Genomic DNA, 17,860 nt, shown 5'->3' on the forward strand with positions numbered 1-17,860 from the left:
CAACGTTTTCACTACAGCGAAGTTTTAACAGGGGAAACATTTTGCCAGGGGAGGAGAAGGGGAGTGAGAACAAAACCCCAAACCAGTTGTCTTTCTGCTTTCAACCAGCCTGAACTTTTATACTTAGTCCCAGCTTGAAACACCATCACAGCCAGCTCCCCTGGGGCACATCCATCTTTTTCAACCTATATGGAACCCGCAGGAACTTTTTTCCTGAACATTTCCAAACTTTTCAGTGGTTTGGTGGGAATCTGTTTCTAAAGCCGAATACTCATTTGTGTTCAAGCTGTGCCAGGGGGACTGGTCTGAGGGTCCTACGGGCTCCGTGCGTTCAGAGGTGGGGCTGGGACTCGGACTGCGTATTTTAGCCCTGCTCTTTTCAAAACTATCACAGGAATCTGTGTTCGTAGCTGCATCTCCCTCAACGGATCTGAAATGAAACCAAACAAATACCGATATGGAAAGCCAAAGCCCAGCCAGTCTGATTGCGCAGAACTTTCCAGAACTTGTGGGGAAAAATAGAAAATGGCAAAGGATGCTCAGAGGTTAAGACTCCGGGTGGATCTGAACTCTCTGAAATCCTTCAGCCCCTTTGACCCTCAGAACCCAGCCTGGCGCTGACACCGGGGCTCAAGCAGCGCCAGGAGCCCCGCCTGGAGAGCAGACGGCCGGAGGGGGCTCTCAGCCGCCCCCACCCCGCTCTGGGCACCAGAGCAGGGGCCACGCTGCCCCGAGCCCCCCGGGCGCCGAGCTGCGCGTCCAACGCCCTCAGGTCTGAGCTCACAGGAGAGAGCTTCGGCGGGACAAGTGCCTGCAGATCGCCTCTGCTTCCTGCAGCCTTCACAATAATATAGTGATACTCCGTACCGTGTCCCTTTTTCCATTTCACCCTTCACTGGATCATTTTATGCATCTATTCCCATTGCTAATTCAAACTAATTAAAGTATAAAATGGAATAATTTGTGCAATTTCAGAGCTCCTCTCGCCATATTGTGAGTTATGTTTCTTTTTTGTTGGTGCCCGGTGTGAACAATTCCCCTCCTCATCGGCTGAACAGCCGCCAAACTCCTCTGCGGAGCAGACAAACTATTACAGCGGCGTAGGAAGAGGGGGAAGAGAAAAAGTTTAGAAAGCTCTGGTAGAGAGAAAGAGGAATCTGAGGTTTGCTTTCAAATGTCATAGCTGAGCACCGAGTGTGCAATTTCAGGTATCTCCTCCAAGTATCCTCCTCTCTTGGGAATACAGATCTCTCCCTCTGTCCTCACTCCTGCTAAGGGCAGGATCTGTCCACCCAAACACGCAGCCCCGCAGCGTTCCCTGCGTTGCTCGGACTCAGCCACCACCTTCAGCACCATCCACAGCGCTGCGTCCGGAAGCCCAGCGCGATGCCGCAGCGGAGCGCGAGCCCCGGCGCTGGGGGACCTCAGACCTCCCTGCAGCCCCGCGGCCGTCAGCGGTCCCCTTCCCAGCGCCCCGCGCCCCGGTGTGCTGCAAAGGGGACGGGGTGTGTGTGTGTGTGTGTGTGCACGTCAGGGGAATTCTGGAAATATTTCAGGACTGTGGTTGCTTGCCTGAGAATTAAACAATAGGTCTGCGGCAGGGGGGGAATTGGACAGGGAAGCCAACACCGAAGCAAACACACGGGAACCCTGTGGCTGTGACTGGCAGAGGAAAAAACAGACCAATACAAAGAAAAATCAAAATAAACAAACCCTGAAAGCAAACCTAGCAAGCACTTCAAAGAAACAACCATATGAGCAATGTCTACAATACAACTCATCTAGTAAAACCAAACCCACTGACCCCAATGCTGAATTTTTACATTGGGGCTTTTTTTTTTTTGACCACCTCTTCCAGGAAAGTTTACATTGCAAGTACTCGCTATGTCCAAGACTGCTGCACGCAGCTCCGCAGCCCCGAATGCTTGCAGGTTCTGGCCTGTACATAAATCTCCGCGGGCTGCGGGGCTGCAGGGACGTGGTGGACCCAGGCCGGTCCCCGAGACGTCACCGCGCCGTGGCCAGAGCTCCGCGGAGCGCCCGCGGGGCCGCACGCCGTCCCACCACATCAGGCTGGGGCTTCTGCGGTCAACGGACGTTAATTAACACATCCTTCTTGTCAGGTAGATATCGTTAATGATCTCAGACAAGTTTTTAGCTGAATTTCTTAATTATTCCTAAGTGACTACACGGAGGAAAGTGGAAAAACACTGCATCTGCTCATGAATTTTAGGAGAGCGTAGCACGACGCGGTGGTCACGGAGGAGGAGGAGGGCACAGAGCTGGTGAAACCTGCTCCGCGAGCACTGCCCTTCCTCGAGGACAGCAGCTCGGCTGCCGCAAGGACCGTGCTGCTCCGGTGGTTTCTCTCCCATCCCGTGCTCCTTCTTTACCCCCTTACTCAACCCCCTCCTCGCCCCGGCTCGTGGCTGTTTCGTCCCTTCCTGGCAGCCATCACGGAGGAGCAGAAGCTGGGCCCACGTGGTCCTGCACCCCGCTGTGCTGGAGCAGCAGGAGGGCCCGTCCCAGCCAGGCTGGGGACAGCGGGGGTCCCAGCAAGCCGGGCACGGGGCTGCGCCCACAATTTATCTGCAGGGGTGCCGGCACAGGGCGACCGCCTGGAGCAGGATTTTGGACACCTCTGGTGAGACCCAGCTGAGCCATTTTCCTTGTCCCAGTGGTTCAAACTTTGCTGAGATTACGTCCGGCTAACTGGCTGTTCAACTAGCAGATAATGTAGTTAAAAATTTAATCACTTCATTTTTTCCCTCTTGATGACTCCAGACCCTTTTATCCACATCTCTTGCATTTTTTATTGTGTTTTCTCAGTTCTTTTCAGGACACCATCAGTATTTACAGCCTCGCTACTCCAGAACGGATGGACTTCCCTGTTATTTCTCAGCCCTCACTCCAGTCCCAATCTCTCCTACATCACCCGGGCAGCCCCCCCGCCTCCCCCTCAACCAGCAGCCAGAAAGCTCAGTCCAAAGCAAAGCAGTTCTCGGAGGACTTCAACACCTTGGGGTTACAGGACAGGGAGCCGCGTGACAAATCACCCTCAGAGGCTCCCGCAGCTCCGGACACCGGGGCATCTGCAAAGCAAACATCTCACAGCCAGCAGAGCAGACTGAGAGCTGCTCTACCAAAGCCACCACGAGGTATGCGGAGGACGGAGCGGGGAACTTCGCTCCTTGGAAAAGCAACAGGTCTGAGCGAGCTGAGGCACCGCTGCCTGCTCCCTCTGCCCCCGTCGCCAGGCCCATACTGGTCATACTGGTCGTTGCCCCCCAGTGCTGACGCACGCGTGGTAACATGTCTAGAGCCCTGCTACGCGCTGGTTAAGAGACCACAGAATCACAGAACGGTGGGGGTTGGCAGGGCCCTCTGTGGGTCACCCAGCCCAACCCCCTGCCCAAGCAGGGTCACCCAGAGCAGGCTGCACAGCACCGCGGCCAGGCGGGGCTGGAATATCTCCAGAGAAGGAGACTCCACAGCCTCCCTGGGCAGCCTGGGCCAGGGCTCCATCACCCTCAGAGGGAAGAAGTTCTTCCTCGGGTTCAGCTGGAGCTTCCTCTGCTTCAGTTTGTGCCCGTTGCCCCTCAGCATCGCGCAGGGCTCAGCACCACGCACGCCAGCAGACCGACCGCAGGGCATTTGGTACCCGCTGGATCAGCAACGGATTCCTCGGTGCATCTCAGGCTACAGAGGTCCCTGGCCCTCCGAGCTCTGCCGTGCTAATTGATGTTATCTGCATTTCACCGGGTGATTATGGGTTTTTACTTCTACCAGGGGAACAGCGAGGATCCCAGTCGTGGAGCAGGATGCTGCTCTGTTACATGCCATATAAAAACAGAATGAAATCATCCCCCTGCGGTGGAATTAACCACCGAAGTAACTACGGATGAGCTGAGAGCAGCAGTGTTTCTGAGGCAATGAAATGTGCAGGGGTTTTGGAGGATGCTTACGGAGGATGGGCTCTGCATTTGCAGCGTCCTGGCCAGGTATCTCCTCAGGCAGCGGCTGCTTCGCCCATCAGGGAGCAGACCCAGTCGCGTGACCTCAGCGCTTCACCCAACTATGTTATGTGATTAGCACGAACAAGTGATCATTAGCTGAAAAAAGAGTTGCAAAATAAAGAAGGAAAAATACATCTTGGTATGTGAGGAAGAAGCAATGAGAGGAGGGGGAGTGCCTGCTCCGGGGTCTGGCTCCCCTGCACCTCCCAGCCCCCTGCGCCCATCGCTTCCTCCCGCTCCCTCCAGTCAGGGCTCGCAGCTCCGCGGTCGCGAAGGGACCAGACCTGCTGGGCCCTGTTGCTCTTGACGAGCGCAGGGATCTTCCTTCCAACAAGCCCCGCAGTACTTCGATCATGCTGTTTTAAATTTCACGTTTATAGCCCTTGATGAGGTGGTGAAATCTTTTGGAGACAGCAGTGCCTGCCCTGGTGCCTGCCATGCATCTGATTGAGCCTCCGCTCACTCCTGGATTAAAAATAACAAAATTTGTTCTTCTATCAAGAGCTGCAAAAATCTTTGGCCTCAATTCCGCTGACGCTTATATAATCGCCGTGCTGAAGCGTGCCCACCACTCCTCACAGGGTTAGCTCTCCATCGCTGAAGGTGTACATGGGAGCAGAGCCAAGCCTGCTGCACGCGAAACCGGTGCCGCGACAGTTTGAACCCGCGCAGAGAGCGGCCACGGCGAGTGAAAAGGGGCTGCAGCCTGGGAGCTCAAAAACTGCTCTCGTCCTACAGGGCTTACTTAATTGAAATGCACTCAGCTTACATACATGAAAAACCCTACCATCTCCCTGATGCACAGACAATTAATGCTTCAGGACTGAATTATAAAGCCGCTTTTTCTCAGTATAACCAGCACTTCTCCTGCACGCTTCAGTCTTTCCCTCTGAGAGCAAGAAACCGGAGCAGCTCTTCTGCACACGCAAGGGCTGCTGGTGTGGGCTCCGTGACAGACTCACCGTTACAGCGGGAAGATTTTTAACCTGGGGGGTCTCAGTGGCCCCAAGATATTTGTCCCTGCTTTTGCCCTGCACTGCCATTAACCCCTCGCCTGCCGCTTGATCGCTGGGGGTCCCAGCCCTGGGCACCCTCAGGTCTCACCGTCCCAGCAGAGCTCAGCCAAGCAGCCAGCGAGCCCCTCGCAGCAGCAACGCTACCGATTCCACTTCAGTGTTGTATTTCGTGGGGTTTTTTTCCTGATAGAAACCGTTAACTGAATTTGCCCGTGAAAAAACCAGAGGCAGCTCATGCCGGGCACCGGCGGAGCAGAGCCACGGCGCAAGTCCTCTCGCCAAGCCGTGCCCGTCCCCAGCGCCGACCCACCGGCAGCACCGGCTGCGGTTTCGGCCGGAGGGCACGGCACAGCCCCGCTCCCCAGCCCCGCTGCTGCTGCCGTCCCGGCACCCCACGAAGCTCCAAGGCAACACGTCTCCATCCCCGCGGCGTCCGGCGCTGGCCGGGCCTCGCTCGATCGCGGGCAGAAAGGGAGTTTGCTTGCTGGAGCAACGCTGGGAAACGCATTTCTGCTTTGAATAAGTCAGGGGCAGAATCGTTTCTCTTTTGTCATAAGAGCTATTGGAAACCAGGTGCAGTGGGAAGAGAGCCTGTAAAAGCTCCTAATAAGCACTCTTAAATCATGCGGTTAAAGAACCCAGAATAGGCGGCTGGAAGCAAAGTTTCTTTATCCTCCTCTCCCCCAGACTGGGCTGTGCAACTGTTGCTTCTGTGCTTTGTGGGAGTGAAATCAAATGTCAAATATTCTGCTTTGGAAGAAGTTGGCAACGAAACGCGAAAGGCTCACGGCGAGCTCCAAAGGACTGCGGGTAAATTGGAGCGCGGCACAGACAGGGCTGGGACAGGAGCCAGGGGGAGGGGGAAGGACTGTGCCTACAACCACGGCTCCAGGATGAAGCAACTCCTTCCCCCAACGCGTTTCAGCATCGAGCTGATCCTCGCTGCTGCTAGCACAGAAGGAAGACAGGCTTCACACCAACACGTTACACCTACTCTTTGTTGGGAAGCGTCCACGCATCTCAGTTTACTCAGCATCACCAGCCCAACCCAGAGCATCGCGTCTCATCGCTGGTCTGTATCTAGGACCACAGCCCCAAGAGCTCCAGACCTGCCACTGCTCAGCAGCAGGGAGCACGGGTTCCTTAGCTGGGATCCATAAAAAAAAAAACCCCATTTTTGGAAAGAAGTGTTTTGATATAGGCATGTATCCCACTTCTTTCTCAGCAGATATTTAAAATCGCAGGCTCTGGACAACCCTCCCCCAGCGCGGCAGCAGGCAGCAGACCGACGTGAAGAGCAGCTGCTCTCTGTGCCGTTTCACTGTGGCAGAATTTCATTTTGCTCCAGATTTCAAGACTTCAGAAGACATTTTTACTGTATATTCTCAGTCATTCTGAGGGCGCTTCCCACCATTTACAGCCTCAGCCCTCTGAAGCTGGCAGACCTTTCTCCTCCTCTCGCTACTGACCCCTTTGCAGTCACCAGGCTCCTTTATGTAGCACCTGGGAAAAAATCTATTCTCCCTTCCACTCCGCTGAACTATCCCATCGCCAGGATTAGGGCAGTGGGGTCACAGGAGCTGACAAAATCCACATGGCACAACGTGCCGGGACTTCTGGACCCACAGTGTGCATCTCCACCAGGGCAAAAGGTAAATCCTACAGCGAATCCAGCTGGGAACGTGGGATGGCGTCCCCCCCGCTCCTGGAGTCCCCCCAGGGCGAGTGCCTTGCTGGAGCTATGGCTGGGAATGGAATTAATGTTCCAGGAATATTCTATTATTTGCTAAATCTCTCCACATCTTTTTGTTTCACAATTAAGCAAATTAGCACTCTGATGAATATTAAGATGCTCTCGCCTCATAAAAGATGAGTTGGAGGCATTCCCACTGGATTTTCCTCCTAAAGAAAGCAGGTCCTAAACTGTTTACAGCACAGAGCTACACGCTGGATCCTTTCCTCCCTGGCACGAGCATGAGGAGCACACGGCTCCTGGAGAAAATGACCACCACATCAACACTTTAATAAAACAATTCAATTTCAAAGTTTGCATAGATCCTCATTATTAACATCTAATCCAAGACCCAGCTGGAATGGGATCCTAAATTCGTCGCTGTTCACGGCAGCTTCTATCACCGAGTTCCTATAACAAGCGTACGATGCTGTCTTTAGCCACAGGGATTCATTTAGTTCAGTCTTTTAGCAGGGAAAAGACTTTGCACTATTCTAAAGCATTCATTCCCCGGCTTTAAATAACTTTATACCCAAGGTAAGAACTTGCCAATTTTTCTTTGTTTTGCTACAGGTTAGCAAAACACTTCTGCCAGCTTTGGGAGGAGCTGGAAGCTCCCTAGCGCAAGGCGAGCTGTTACGGTAGCTGCTCGCTCTCCACCTCCACCAGCAGATCTTGGAGCACTTCACAGCGCTACCTCTGCGGAGCATCCCTCCCCGAGCAGGTGGGAGGGAGGACAGGTATCTGTTTACCAGCAGACGTGGAAAGCTGTTAGCGACCAGAGGGTTAACTCCACACAGAACAATTTAATAGCATCCAGACATCTTCAGATGCAACCTTCTCCTGCCTCCACCACCCACAAGGCACCAGCTCTATTAATCTGAATTACACAGTCGTGAGTAATAGCCAATAAAGTGCTCAACAGAGTCAGTGAACCCAGAAGTCTGGCTTAATGGCGGGGACTTCGCGTGTTTTCGCGTCTCGGAGAAGAACAGAAGGTCCCAGACTATTTACATTGTGATAGCTCCCCTAAGCCACAGACTCCTGGGGACCGTCGGCCACCAGTTCCCATCACAATCCTTCTGGGTTTGCTGTCTACAGCCCAGCCCCTCTCTGCAGAGCAGGAGTTCGCCCTGCTCAGCAGCAGGCTCAGAGGAAGGGCCACGCGGACCGCAGACGGTGGCGAGTCCCAGTGACGGCGGCACAAGGCGGGAGGCAGTGACCCGGCCCGGGGCTCTCCCCTGGGACGCTGCGGGATGGCTCCCAAGGACGCCGAGCGAGGTGAGGCTCTCGCTCCAAGACTGGCCTCGGGGGTCTGCCAGTCTCCAGGGAAGAGTTTGTGCGAGGAAACCGTCGCCAAAGGAATCGCCTCCCGGGAACGCCCAGTTGTCCCCAGTCTGCAGCCCTCAGCCGCTTGGGGCTGACGTCCGTTAACCCGTCTGCCCCGGCCAAAGCGCTGTCAGCACACGGACGGGCTCGCCCCACCCCTAGGTCATAAGCTAGACAGACACTAATGAATTTTCCTTGTAAGATCACAGCGTAACACGTGGAAAAAAACTACTCCCATTTTTAAAATGAGAAATTGTGGTAAAGATTACACGATTTGTTCTTGATTACACAGAGCCGCGAAGCGACATTTGCTACGCCGGGGCGGGCTCAGCCAGCAGACCTTCTCACAGAGGCCACCCCTGTAGCCCCGGCTACCAAACCCAACGCACCACCAGAAAGGCTGCTCAGACACCGCTACGCGGAACCACGGCCTGCCAGCCTCGCCGCAGGGAGCGAATCCGTAACGCTCGTGGCTCGGGGTCTCGCTGGCTGGGCAGGGACGGGTCAGAGCCCCACACCACAACCCCCCTGCCACGGCTCCGCTCAGCTTCCAGCGCCTGCAGACAGGAACACGTGGGCACAACTCTCTGCCCTGTGCACTGATGACAGTCCGTGGTCAGGGGCAGATAAAACTGAGCTTCTGCTGGTGCTCCTTCTGCCCGTACCGATCTCGCACCGCGGGGCTCAGCACATCAGCTCCGCGCGCTCCAACAACACGCTCCTCATGGAAGAAAGCCACAGCCATGGAGGTACGGAAGCAGACGCCTTACCTGTCGTTCCGACATGACATACAGATACTTCTGATCAGTGGAGAAGGCCATGTCTCGAAGGACTGGGCTCCCGTCCTTGAAAACTGTCACCATTTCATACTGAATTCCACCATGGGGAGGACCATCTGCTCGGATCTGGAAGAAGCACAAACAGATTACAGGTGATTTCATAGCAGCCAAATTCCGATTTTATTTTGGGGGTAGGGGTGAGGGGAGGAGAACAAAGAAGGGAAAGGCATCTAATTCAAAATCTCAGCTCACAACCTGGAAACAGAGCAAAGAGCTGGCAAGCAACGCGCGGGGGCAGGAGTGAAAGCAAAGGCTCCTTCGCCACTGAAGTCGATGCGATTTCCCCAATCCGTGAGAAATAATGAGAAAGTTTTGCAATCCCAAAGAGAGCACACAGACCATCAGTGTGCTACGACCGTGCACAGGCATCCAAGAGCAACAAAGACTGGGGACTTTTTAGCTTGTCTCCAAAACAAGCCTGAAAGCAGACCACAAGACTCCGCCGGCAGCACAACAAGGCCAAGTTACAGCAGAGATGTTTTTTTTTTCATCCTCCAGACGCATGAAGAATGAGACTTCGACAATCTCCACTGCCTCTTGCTGCCACAGAAGCCTCCTACAATACCATCCCTGCCTAAAAATCTGGAGATGCTGCTGCCATCCCTTTACTTTCCAAGTCGCAGGGTTCAGCCAGGCGAACCCAGCCCAGCGCCCGCTGCTGAGCGAGCAGAGACCTCACCCGGCGGCCATCTGGCCTGTTGAGCCTGCCGGGCTCCCAGTATCCATCCACCCCACCCCAGCTCCCTGCTCCGGCAGGAAAACCTGCCCGAGCTGTGACAATCCCCGTCCCTGCCAGGAGCGGCGGCTGTAGAGGATATGCCATCCCTCCCAGAAGTTAATAATTTATGGCCTTGGGGGCTGTCTAAGGGGAAGGGAGGAGGATAAACAAACAATTTACATTGTCTTTCCTACCAGGATTTGCATATTTGAATAGCCATTTGATTGCAACACGGTGTCTACATAGCTGAGAACATTGGCAACCATCAGGCAGGGAGACAAGAGCAGTCAGGCGAGCCCGGGGCTCGGAGGAGCTGCGGCCGGCCCCGGGGCTCAGCGCGACGCCGTCCGAGGGGCCCCGGAGCACGGGGCGTTGTGTGACATGTCCCCGCTGCCCTGCCAGGAGAGGGACACACGGGGGGCTGCCCGTCCCTGGAAAAACCTCTTCTCACAGAGATGCCATCTGCCGCAGCCTCACGCCGAGCTGTCTTGCCGCATCCCGCTTTGCTGCTCGATTACTCCCTGCCTGGCTGCGGTGCGGAGGAAGAGGCACGAAGAACTGGCTTTGGACAAGCCTAAGCCTTCAGAAGAGGCAGGACGGAGCAGCAGACGAAGGACGTCTTTTTTTTGTGGTTCACGTCGCCAGGAGGTAGGAGAGCAGGTTGTTAAGCATCTTAAGATTTATCTGAGAAATGTGCCACCCCAGCTGGAATCACGAGGGTAACTCCACACTCGCAGAGGAGAGACGCAGCCCTGCGCCGTCTCCAGATAAAGCCTCTTCTGGGGAAGAGCCCTGACGCCTCCTGCCATGTGAAGACAGGCTGGGTACACAGACACGTGTATTTTCTGCATTTCTCTCTTTTCTCCCTACCTTCTGAGTTTTCGGTGATATAAAGGAACACCAGGTGCGAGCGGCCTGGTTCAACACCCGTAGCCGGGCGCAGGGAGCCTCTGGCAGGATTATGGAGGCAGCCCAAGCCTTGATCCAAAGCCCTGAACTTTCAGAAAGGAGAATCCAGAAGGTCAAATCCTGCTTTAGTGACACCTGTGCGCGTTAGGATACTCGGTTGCCCTCATGAAATGCGGAGATCTAGAGGCAGGTTGAGACCAGTATGAGACCAGTGCCCTGCTGGGTGTTGCAAACCCGAGCAGCCCGCGCTGCCTCCAGAGCCACCGCCTGGCACTCTATGACGGCCATCTCCGGCACCAGGACAAGGCTGCCAAGCCACCTGAGGAATCAACAGCAGGGACATTGTGCTGTCAGGGGCACGGAGCCGCTCCCATGCAAACACCTGATTAATGGCCAAACGGGAATGGAAACGCCGGACATGAAGGATCAGCAGCCTTGGTGAAAAACAACTGTTTTTCAGAGTTCCCTGGGGGCACCGGCAGCTCGTTAAATTGAGCTTCTTTCTAGTAATGAGGTCAGACAGGGCTAATAAAGAGAGATACCACTGGACAAGCCTTGCGCAGGCCAATTCCAACTGGGAATTGTGGCTCTGGGCTGGAGACAGCACCACGTGCGCGATGGCTCCTCCAGCCTGGACGAGTGCTCGGAGCTGTGTCTGGCACGGGTGTCCCGGGACACAACCGGAGCCCTGCGCAGGGTGCTGCCGGCACCCCCTTGCCTCCCCCACGGGCAGGACGATTAGCCCGGGGTCCCTCACCGAGCCTGTCAAGGTGAGATGGCCCCAGGGTACTCAGGAGAACAGGACACGAGGAGAGCCGACCCCAGTGCACGCTGCGGTGTGAGCGGTACCCAGCCGGGCACCCCTCAGCTCTGTGCCCAGGCCACAGCGCCCGAGATGCACCCTCCCACACCAGGATGCTCCACTGCATCTCTTCCCGAGGGCCTGGTTTCCATGACAACAAATGATGATGTCAGAGGAGAAGAATGATGATTCCTGTGAATGCGGAAGAAGAAAGGGATCATCTCCACAGCAGGAAGCTTCGTGCTGATGTTTGGAAAGAGAAATAATTCTTCTGCCTGACTTCTGGGTGCCCCTCCAGTGCCAAGCACCTGCTGACGCATCACTAGGACAGCGGCGTGGTACCGACCCTGCACGTCTGGGTTCCTCCCCGAGCCCAAGCTCCAGGCGCGGCGATGCAGGAGAGGGGAGGAGCGGGACGGGGCTGGGTTGCCGGTGGTCGTGTTCCTTCACCTCCCCCTAACTCTGCCAGGTTTTCTTCTCTCACAACGCGATGCTGGGGCAGGGTTTAGGAGCAAGACACAGAGGGAATGGGTGGGAGTGGAGCGGAACAGGCAGCAGGCGGGTACGGAGAGAAGCACAGCGGCGCAATGGAAGCCAGAGGTGCCCAGCACCAGCGACGTGTTCAGCCACCTGAGCTGCAGTGGAGACCAGCAGGAGAGAGCGCAGGCTCGCACCCTTCGACGGGAATCAGAGAAGTCGTCTGGGCCAGATACAGCGCTTTCCTCAGTCGCTCCTGATGGATGTTTACAAACATGGCTTGAAACGTGCCTAACGACGTAATCTGCCCTTCCAGGGCCGGCAGAACACCCCGCACGACAAGGCAGAGCGCTGCTCCGTTCCGGGAACCGCAGCCCTCGACAGGCACTGCGCAGATTTGTGTGTCTGATACCCCCACAACACGGACCGCAGGCATAAGCTCTGCATTATCTTCAAAGATTAGCGCAGCACCGTATTGTGTCTGGAGTGTAGCACCTGTGGCGATAAGGGTACGAGCCGTTCAAGGATCTAATACGACGTGAAGCTCCAACATACCTACTGTACCAAGGTTTCTGCTAGGTATTTCGCCCAGCCTATGCCAGAGCTAAGATACATCTGGATTCCCTTCCAGTTCCTCCCAGCAGGCTCCCATTAGAAGACACTGAATCTCTTTGTAGGAACTTTCCATGATTAAATTACCTGTCTGCTTTCATTACGAGTGCGGCTGACTCATGATGAAATGCCTGGTGCCAGAAAAAACAGCTGAAGAAGTCCACGCATGAAGGGACTGATTCCCCATCCCCGATCCGAGATGCAAGGCCACCCATTAACTCCTCAAGAACTGCAGCTTCTCCCCATGTCCGCAGGAGTCCGATGGGAGAAGGGTCCCAGGGAACCTCGCTGCTGGCTGCCCCACGCCGCACCAAACGGCCTGGGGAGGCGTGGGATGGGCTCCTGCAATGATGCTCTCGGTCGGGAGGTGCAAGGCACTGGCTGAGCACCCTTCTCTTTGTACGTCGCTGTCGCAAAGTGGAAAGCCCAGTCAACCCTGGAGCCTTAAGACTGCTCCGTTCATGCTAGGATTTCCAGCCCTTCCAGGTGAATACTATCAAATAACATTGCATTTGTGTAAGATTTGTTTTGAGTCAAACTCTATCAGCTCTGGCAACGCGTGCTGGAGCGTTACTGCATCTACTGCCTGAGACAGAAACCAAAGAGAACACGGAGCAGCCTTCACTGCCAAGGTGCATCTCTGCAGAACTAGCACTTTTTTGCCATTTACACCTGCACATCTCTGCTCTTGGGCATTTCCCCCTAAAGCTTCCCATAAAGCTCGAGGACGGATTTCTTGCTTCAGTGCTGGAAATTTAGCAGAAAGACTGGCAGCAGGCTGCTGAATCAGGCTGGAGCATGGTGTAGTTTAAACAGGCTTTCCCTACCTCTTTCTGTCCATGGTTCTGTGGGGTCTTTCCTACCTAGACCTGGTACTAAACGACGTTTCCATAAGCAGGAGACTCAGCAATGCAAAAGCTCCCCAAGGACAGGACAAGATAAATAAGTATCAGTCCAGATTTTCTGCATGTGCCTCTGCCAAATAGTCTTTGCAGAAAGGATTTACTTGTGCTAAGCCAATTTAATCAAACTGGGCTATTCTACACTCACCCCAGACTAAAAAGGAGGTGAGATGCACACGCTGACCTGCCACTGTCTCTGTCTCCCTCACGAACACCCCTTCCCGCAGTCCCATTTTACAGGGTTACCCATGCTGGCATCTGCCTCCGACAGCCAGAGAGCAAAAAGCACAGTGATCTCTAGGAGGGGAGAATCCAGAATAGAAATTGCAAATCCCTACACATGAAGTCTCCAAGAGCCCTCCAGAGCTTATAGGAAATTCTTCTGGGACTAAAGTACCCCTTAGACTCCCTCGGAGCACTGCTAACACCAGCTAACTCCTGGTGCGCGGGGAGCTGGGTCGGAGCCATTTGCAAGTCATTAATAAACCATAGGGAAAGTGAGGGGTTTGCAGAGGTGCAGCCAGTCTCTAGCAGATCTGGGATCCGGATCTGCTGCTGCAGATGCACGGGGCCCTGCCCGAACCCTCCCCACGTCCCAGCCTGCAGGAGGAGAACCCCAGCCCTGAAGAACGCACCTTCCGCAGGCAGCAGCACCAGGAGCGTGATTTAGCTCACTGCTCTCCGTGTGGGAAGTCTCCCCCTTGAAATTAAAGTGAAATAGTAATCCCATTAAGTATCTTTCCTTTAAATCACAGATATGTCCATGAGGAAGTTAATGACAACCCTTACATGCACATTCAATTCAAATCAGCATATCCAATTAACTTCATTACCTGGAGGCTCCCTCATATCCCAGTCTCTTTCTCTCCTGTCACATTTTCTTTATGCATTTCTCCCAAATTAGGATAGAATACATCTGTCAGGGTGGGCATCGCCTTGATTTTTACCCCAAAGACAGCACGGGGAAGCCTCGATAGATGAGTTCACTCCAGAAAGTCACGATGCTGTCAGGCTGAGTGGCTTGGAGCGAAACAGCTCCTCAAGACCAAATGATCTGGTCTCCGAGGGAGGAGAAAACCCATCCTTTCCAGAACTACATTGTCTGACTAAACATTAAATACACTCACTAATCCCCATTGGGGTTGCCCTTACAAAACTCTACAGCATCAGCTGGGGAGAAAAATCAGCTCGGTGAAGAGCTCGTGGCAGCCAGCCCTGCCAGCGCACAGGCGTCGGAGCCACACCAGTTTCCCTCCAGCACTGCCTGCCGGTACCGCGGCCGCTCCTCGCGCTCCCGCCGACGCAGATCTTCCCCCGGAGCGCGGCCGCCGCCATCGGAGCGACAGGCAGCGGACCCGGCTGGCGGGGGAACGCGCCGACGGGACCAGCAGCCCACTGGCATCGCATCAGCGTCCTGCCTCGCGCTGTCCCCGGACGCTGCTTGGCGGCTCAGTGCCAAGGGGCAACACCGAGCGGGGCTAAGCCGCCGGCCCCTTGGCGCAGGCACCCGCGCTCTCCCCGCAGCCGCCCCGCCGGCGAGGGCCGCGCAGGCGACACGGCTCTGCACAGCCCTGCTGCTCCCCTCCACGGCTCCTCCTGAGCCGCAGAGACATCAAAGCCCCATCCAAGCAAACCCAGCCTCGCATCCCAACCTCTGCCTCCTGCTGCCGGGCACAATACAGACAAAGCAGGAGAGAGTCCAGCGCAGGGCTACGAGGATGAGGAGGGGACTGGAGCATCTCTCCTATGAGGAGAGGCTGAGGGAGCTGGGCTTGTTCAGCCTGGAGAAGAGAAGGCTGAGAGGGGGGACCTAATAAATGCTTACAAATATCTGCAGGGTGGGTGTCAGGAGGACGGGGCCAGACTCTTTCCAGTGGTGCCCAGCGACAGGACAAGGGGCAACGGGCACAAACTGAAGCAGAGGAAGCTCCAGCTGAACCCGAGAAAGAACTTCTTCCCTCTGAGGGCGACGGAGCCCTGGCCCAGGCTGCCCAGGGAGGTTGTGGAGTCTCCTTCTCTGGAGACATTCCAGACCCGCCTGGACAAGGTCCTCTACAGCCTGCTGTAGGTGACCCTGCTTCAGCAGGGGGGGTTGGGCTGGGTGACCCACAGAGGTCCCTTCCAACCCCAACCATTCTATGATTCTGTGAAAGCATCACGGCAGCGCACAGCCAAGACCGCCTTCTCTCTTCATGTTTTCTGAGCCCTAATCCTTTTTTTTTCAGAGACATTTCCCTCCTCCAACCCCTCCCTGAAATTAAGGGAAGCTCCAGGTGCAAGGAGACAGACCTCCTCTGGCCCTGTCTCACTCGCATCTCGCCTTTCCCAGCAGATTAAATTGCTGTGCCCTCTGCTCAGAGGATCCCTCGCTTCCCGGATCGGCATTCCCGGATCGGCACGCACCTCCCGGCTGTGCGGCTCCGTGCCCGGGTTCCTCCCTTCCCAGGGGCTGGGGAGTGGGAGGTGACGCGGGGTCTGCAGCCGCGCAGGCACAGCGCAGGGGCTGGCAGGGGAGGGCCGAGCCTGGGCTTATTCCGATCAGGCTTCATGACCCAAATTATTTATAGATCTGAGGTTTCTGCAGATTCAATACCAATGTCAAAAATGTCTCTGTGTACGTGTCTTTCACACCCACATGTGTTTCCCAACTCTCCTGCTTGGGAAATGTTAGCTCAGCGTTCAAAGTCACAACCCGGGAACCTGCAGCTCCCCGGGGGAAGCAGAGCGAGTGCCAGGAGCCGCTGGGCTAATTGGGACGAGCACAGAGAAACCCCGGGGTCCCAGGAGGCTCTGCGGGGAGCGGGGGGCTTGTCGTCTGCAGCACTGGCACCCACACACGCTGCTGAGAACAGAAACGCCGACCCAGCAAACAAAGGCACCAACCCAAATGAACTCTCACCTCGCGCAGCTCCAGCGCCGAGGGCAGAGAACGGCTCCGACGAGCCAGGCTTCGCTCCCAGCCTCGCGGGACAGGACAGTCCCGAGCCTGCCCGCAACCCGCAGCCACAACGCTTTCAGCGTCCCCATTTCAAAGAGTTCGAACCCATCTACAGGGAAGGCCAGAGAGGTTTAAAAAACAAACCAGATAAAAACCTCCCCCTTCTTTCTGCGCTAGAGCTCAAGCCACAGCCAAGAGGCTGCTGCACCAACGACCTCGGCTGCTTCAGCCACCCCACGTGTCCCCGGCGAACGCAACCGGCGGTGACGCCGGCGCTCACGGCGCCTGTGGCCGTGTGCCTATGGGGCTGGGCCCTCCGATTGCCGCAGGGAGCAGAGCTTCACAGTCCTTGCCATCCAGAGGTAGAAAGAGGAGCTGGGCAGAGGGATCCCTTGCTGCCTCTCTGCTGGCTTCTGGGGGTGAAAGAAGCCAATTCCTGGGCTGGAGCTGCAGCTCAGGCAGCCCAACGGGTACCAGTTACAAAGCCTTAAGAGAAGGCTGTCGCTGAAGCTGTTCCCTCTCTCTACCAAGCCTTTATTTCCTTCTTCCATCCTTCTGCTCCCTCCACCCTTCCCGAGAGCTGATCCTCCAAGATAAAACAGGGAGGATGGTACAGAGGCACCATGCAGAGACTAATCAGCAGCCCCCATGTCTTTAATTTATTACTGCATGAGAGGCTCGTTTAGAACAAAGCTGCCAGTTCAGAAGATCATTCCTTTAAAAGACTTTTTATTTGAAAAGCTGTCAGCTCACACCTTGTCACAGTCCTACTTGCAGCGGCAGAACTTTAATAACGTGCCACCTCATGCAAATGAGCTGCTAATTAATTAAGTAGTATTCTTCCGGGGATGGATTCATTAGAATCACATTTGGGTAGGCTGGCTGGCTAGGTCATACTGCTTTGGAGGGTGCCTTAAATCGGCAGCATCGCCTTTTCCTTGGGTCCCAGCACCCGGGTGACTCCCACCGGGGGGAAGCTCGCTCCCAGCCCTGGCTCAGCACCCCGGTGAGTCTGTGCAAAGCCACCCCGCGGCCCCACCACTCGCTCTGCGCAGACCAGACCTAGCTGGGCTAAGAACAGCGGTGAGATGACAAAAAATGATTGAATGAAGTGCCCAAAAAATTGGCTTCTCTTCTATTCAGGCAAGTCGGTGTAGAAGAGGGCCCAGTTCAAAAGCAGGAGGGAGAGACTATTAACTGGGAGGGCTCCAGGGACCAGGCTGCCAGGCAGGGAACACTGCGAAGGAGCAGCGCTCTGTTTTTGGAGCACTTCTTGCGAAGAGCCAGTCGCTGGGGGTTCAGGGCTATCAGCCCTGCACCTTCCACCAGCATCAAAGCAGAACCCATTAAAGGCGGAAACACTCGAGAGCATCCTGCGGAGCCGCTCCCCAGAAGGAGGACAGCTCGGGGCACGTCTGCAGCGTGGTACAAAACCTGTTCACTCCTCATTTGTCCCCTAATAGAGAGCCACAATGTGCGATGACTTCCCTTTTCTTTTGTTCGGCAATAAGCACCCTTCTCCCTTCACATTCCCGTATGATTTTTAAAGAGATGGCTCAGTGCTTCTCTC

The 17,860-nt window shown here is 55.4% G+C and overlaps 1 protein-coding gene across 7 annotated transcripts in view; it reads right to left on the reverse strand.

The window, feature by feature from the left end:
* PLXNA2 (plexin A2) overlaps positions 1-17,860 on the reverse strand; it is a 347,075-nt gene that overhangs the window by 95,571 nt on the left and 233,644 nt on the right. For all 7 annotated transcript variants that reach the window (XM_075443255.1, XM_075443256.1, XM_075443254.1 and 4 more), the window contains exon 4: positions 8,864-8,998. In XM_075443255.1, the coding sequence (XP_075299370.1) occupies positions 8,864-8,998 (135 nt within the window). The remainder of the gene's footprint in view (positions 1-8,863; positions 8,999-17,860) is intronic.

Source organism: Opisthocomus hoazin, chromosome 25 (assembly GCF_030867145.1).
Source record: "Opisthocomus hoazin isolate bOpiHoa1 chromosome 25, bOpiHoa1.hap1, whole genome shotgun sequence".
Taxonomy (NCBI): Eukaryota; Metazoa; Chordata; class Aves; order Opisthocomiformes; family Opisthocomidae; genus Opisthocomus; species Opisthocomus hoazin.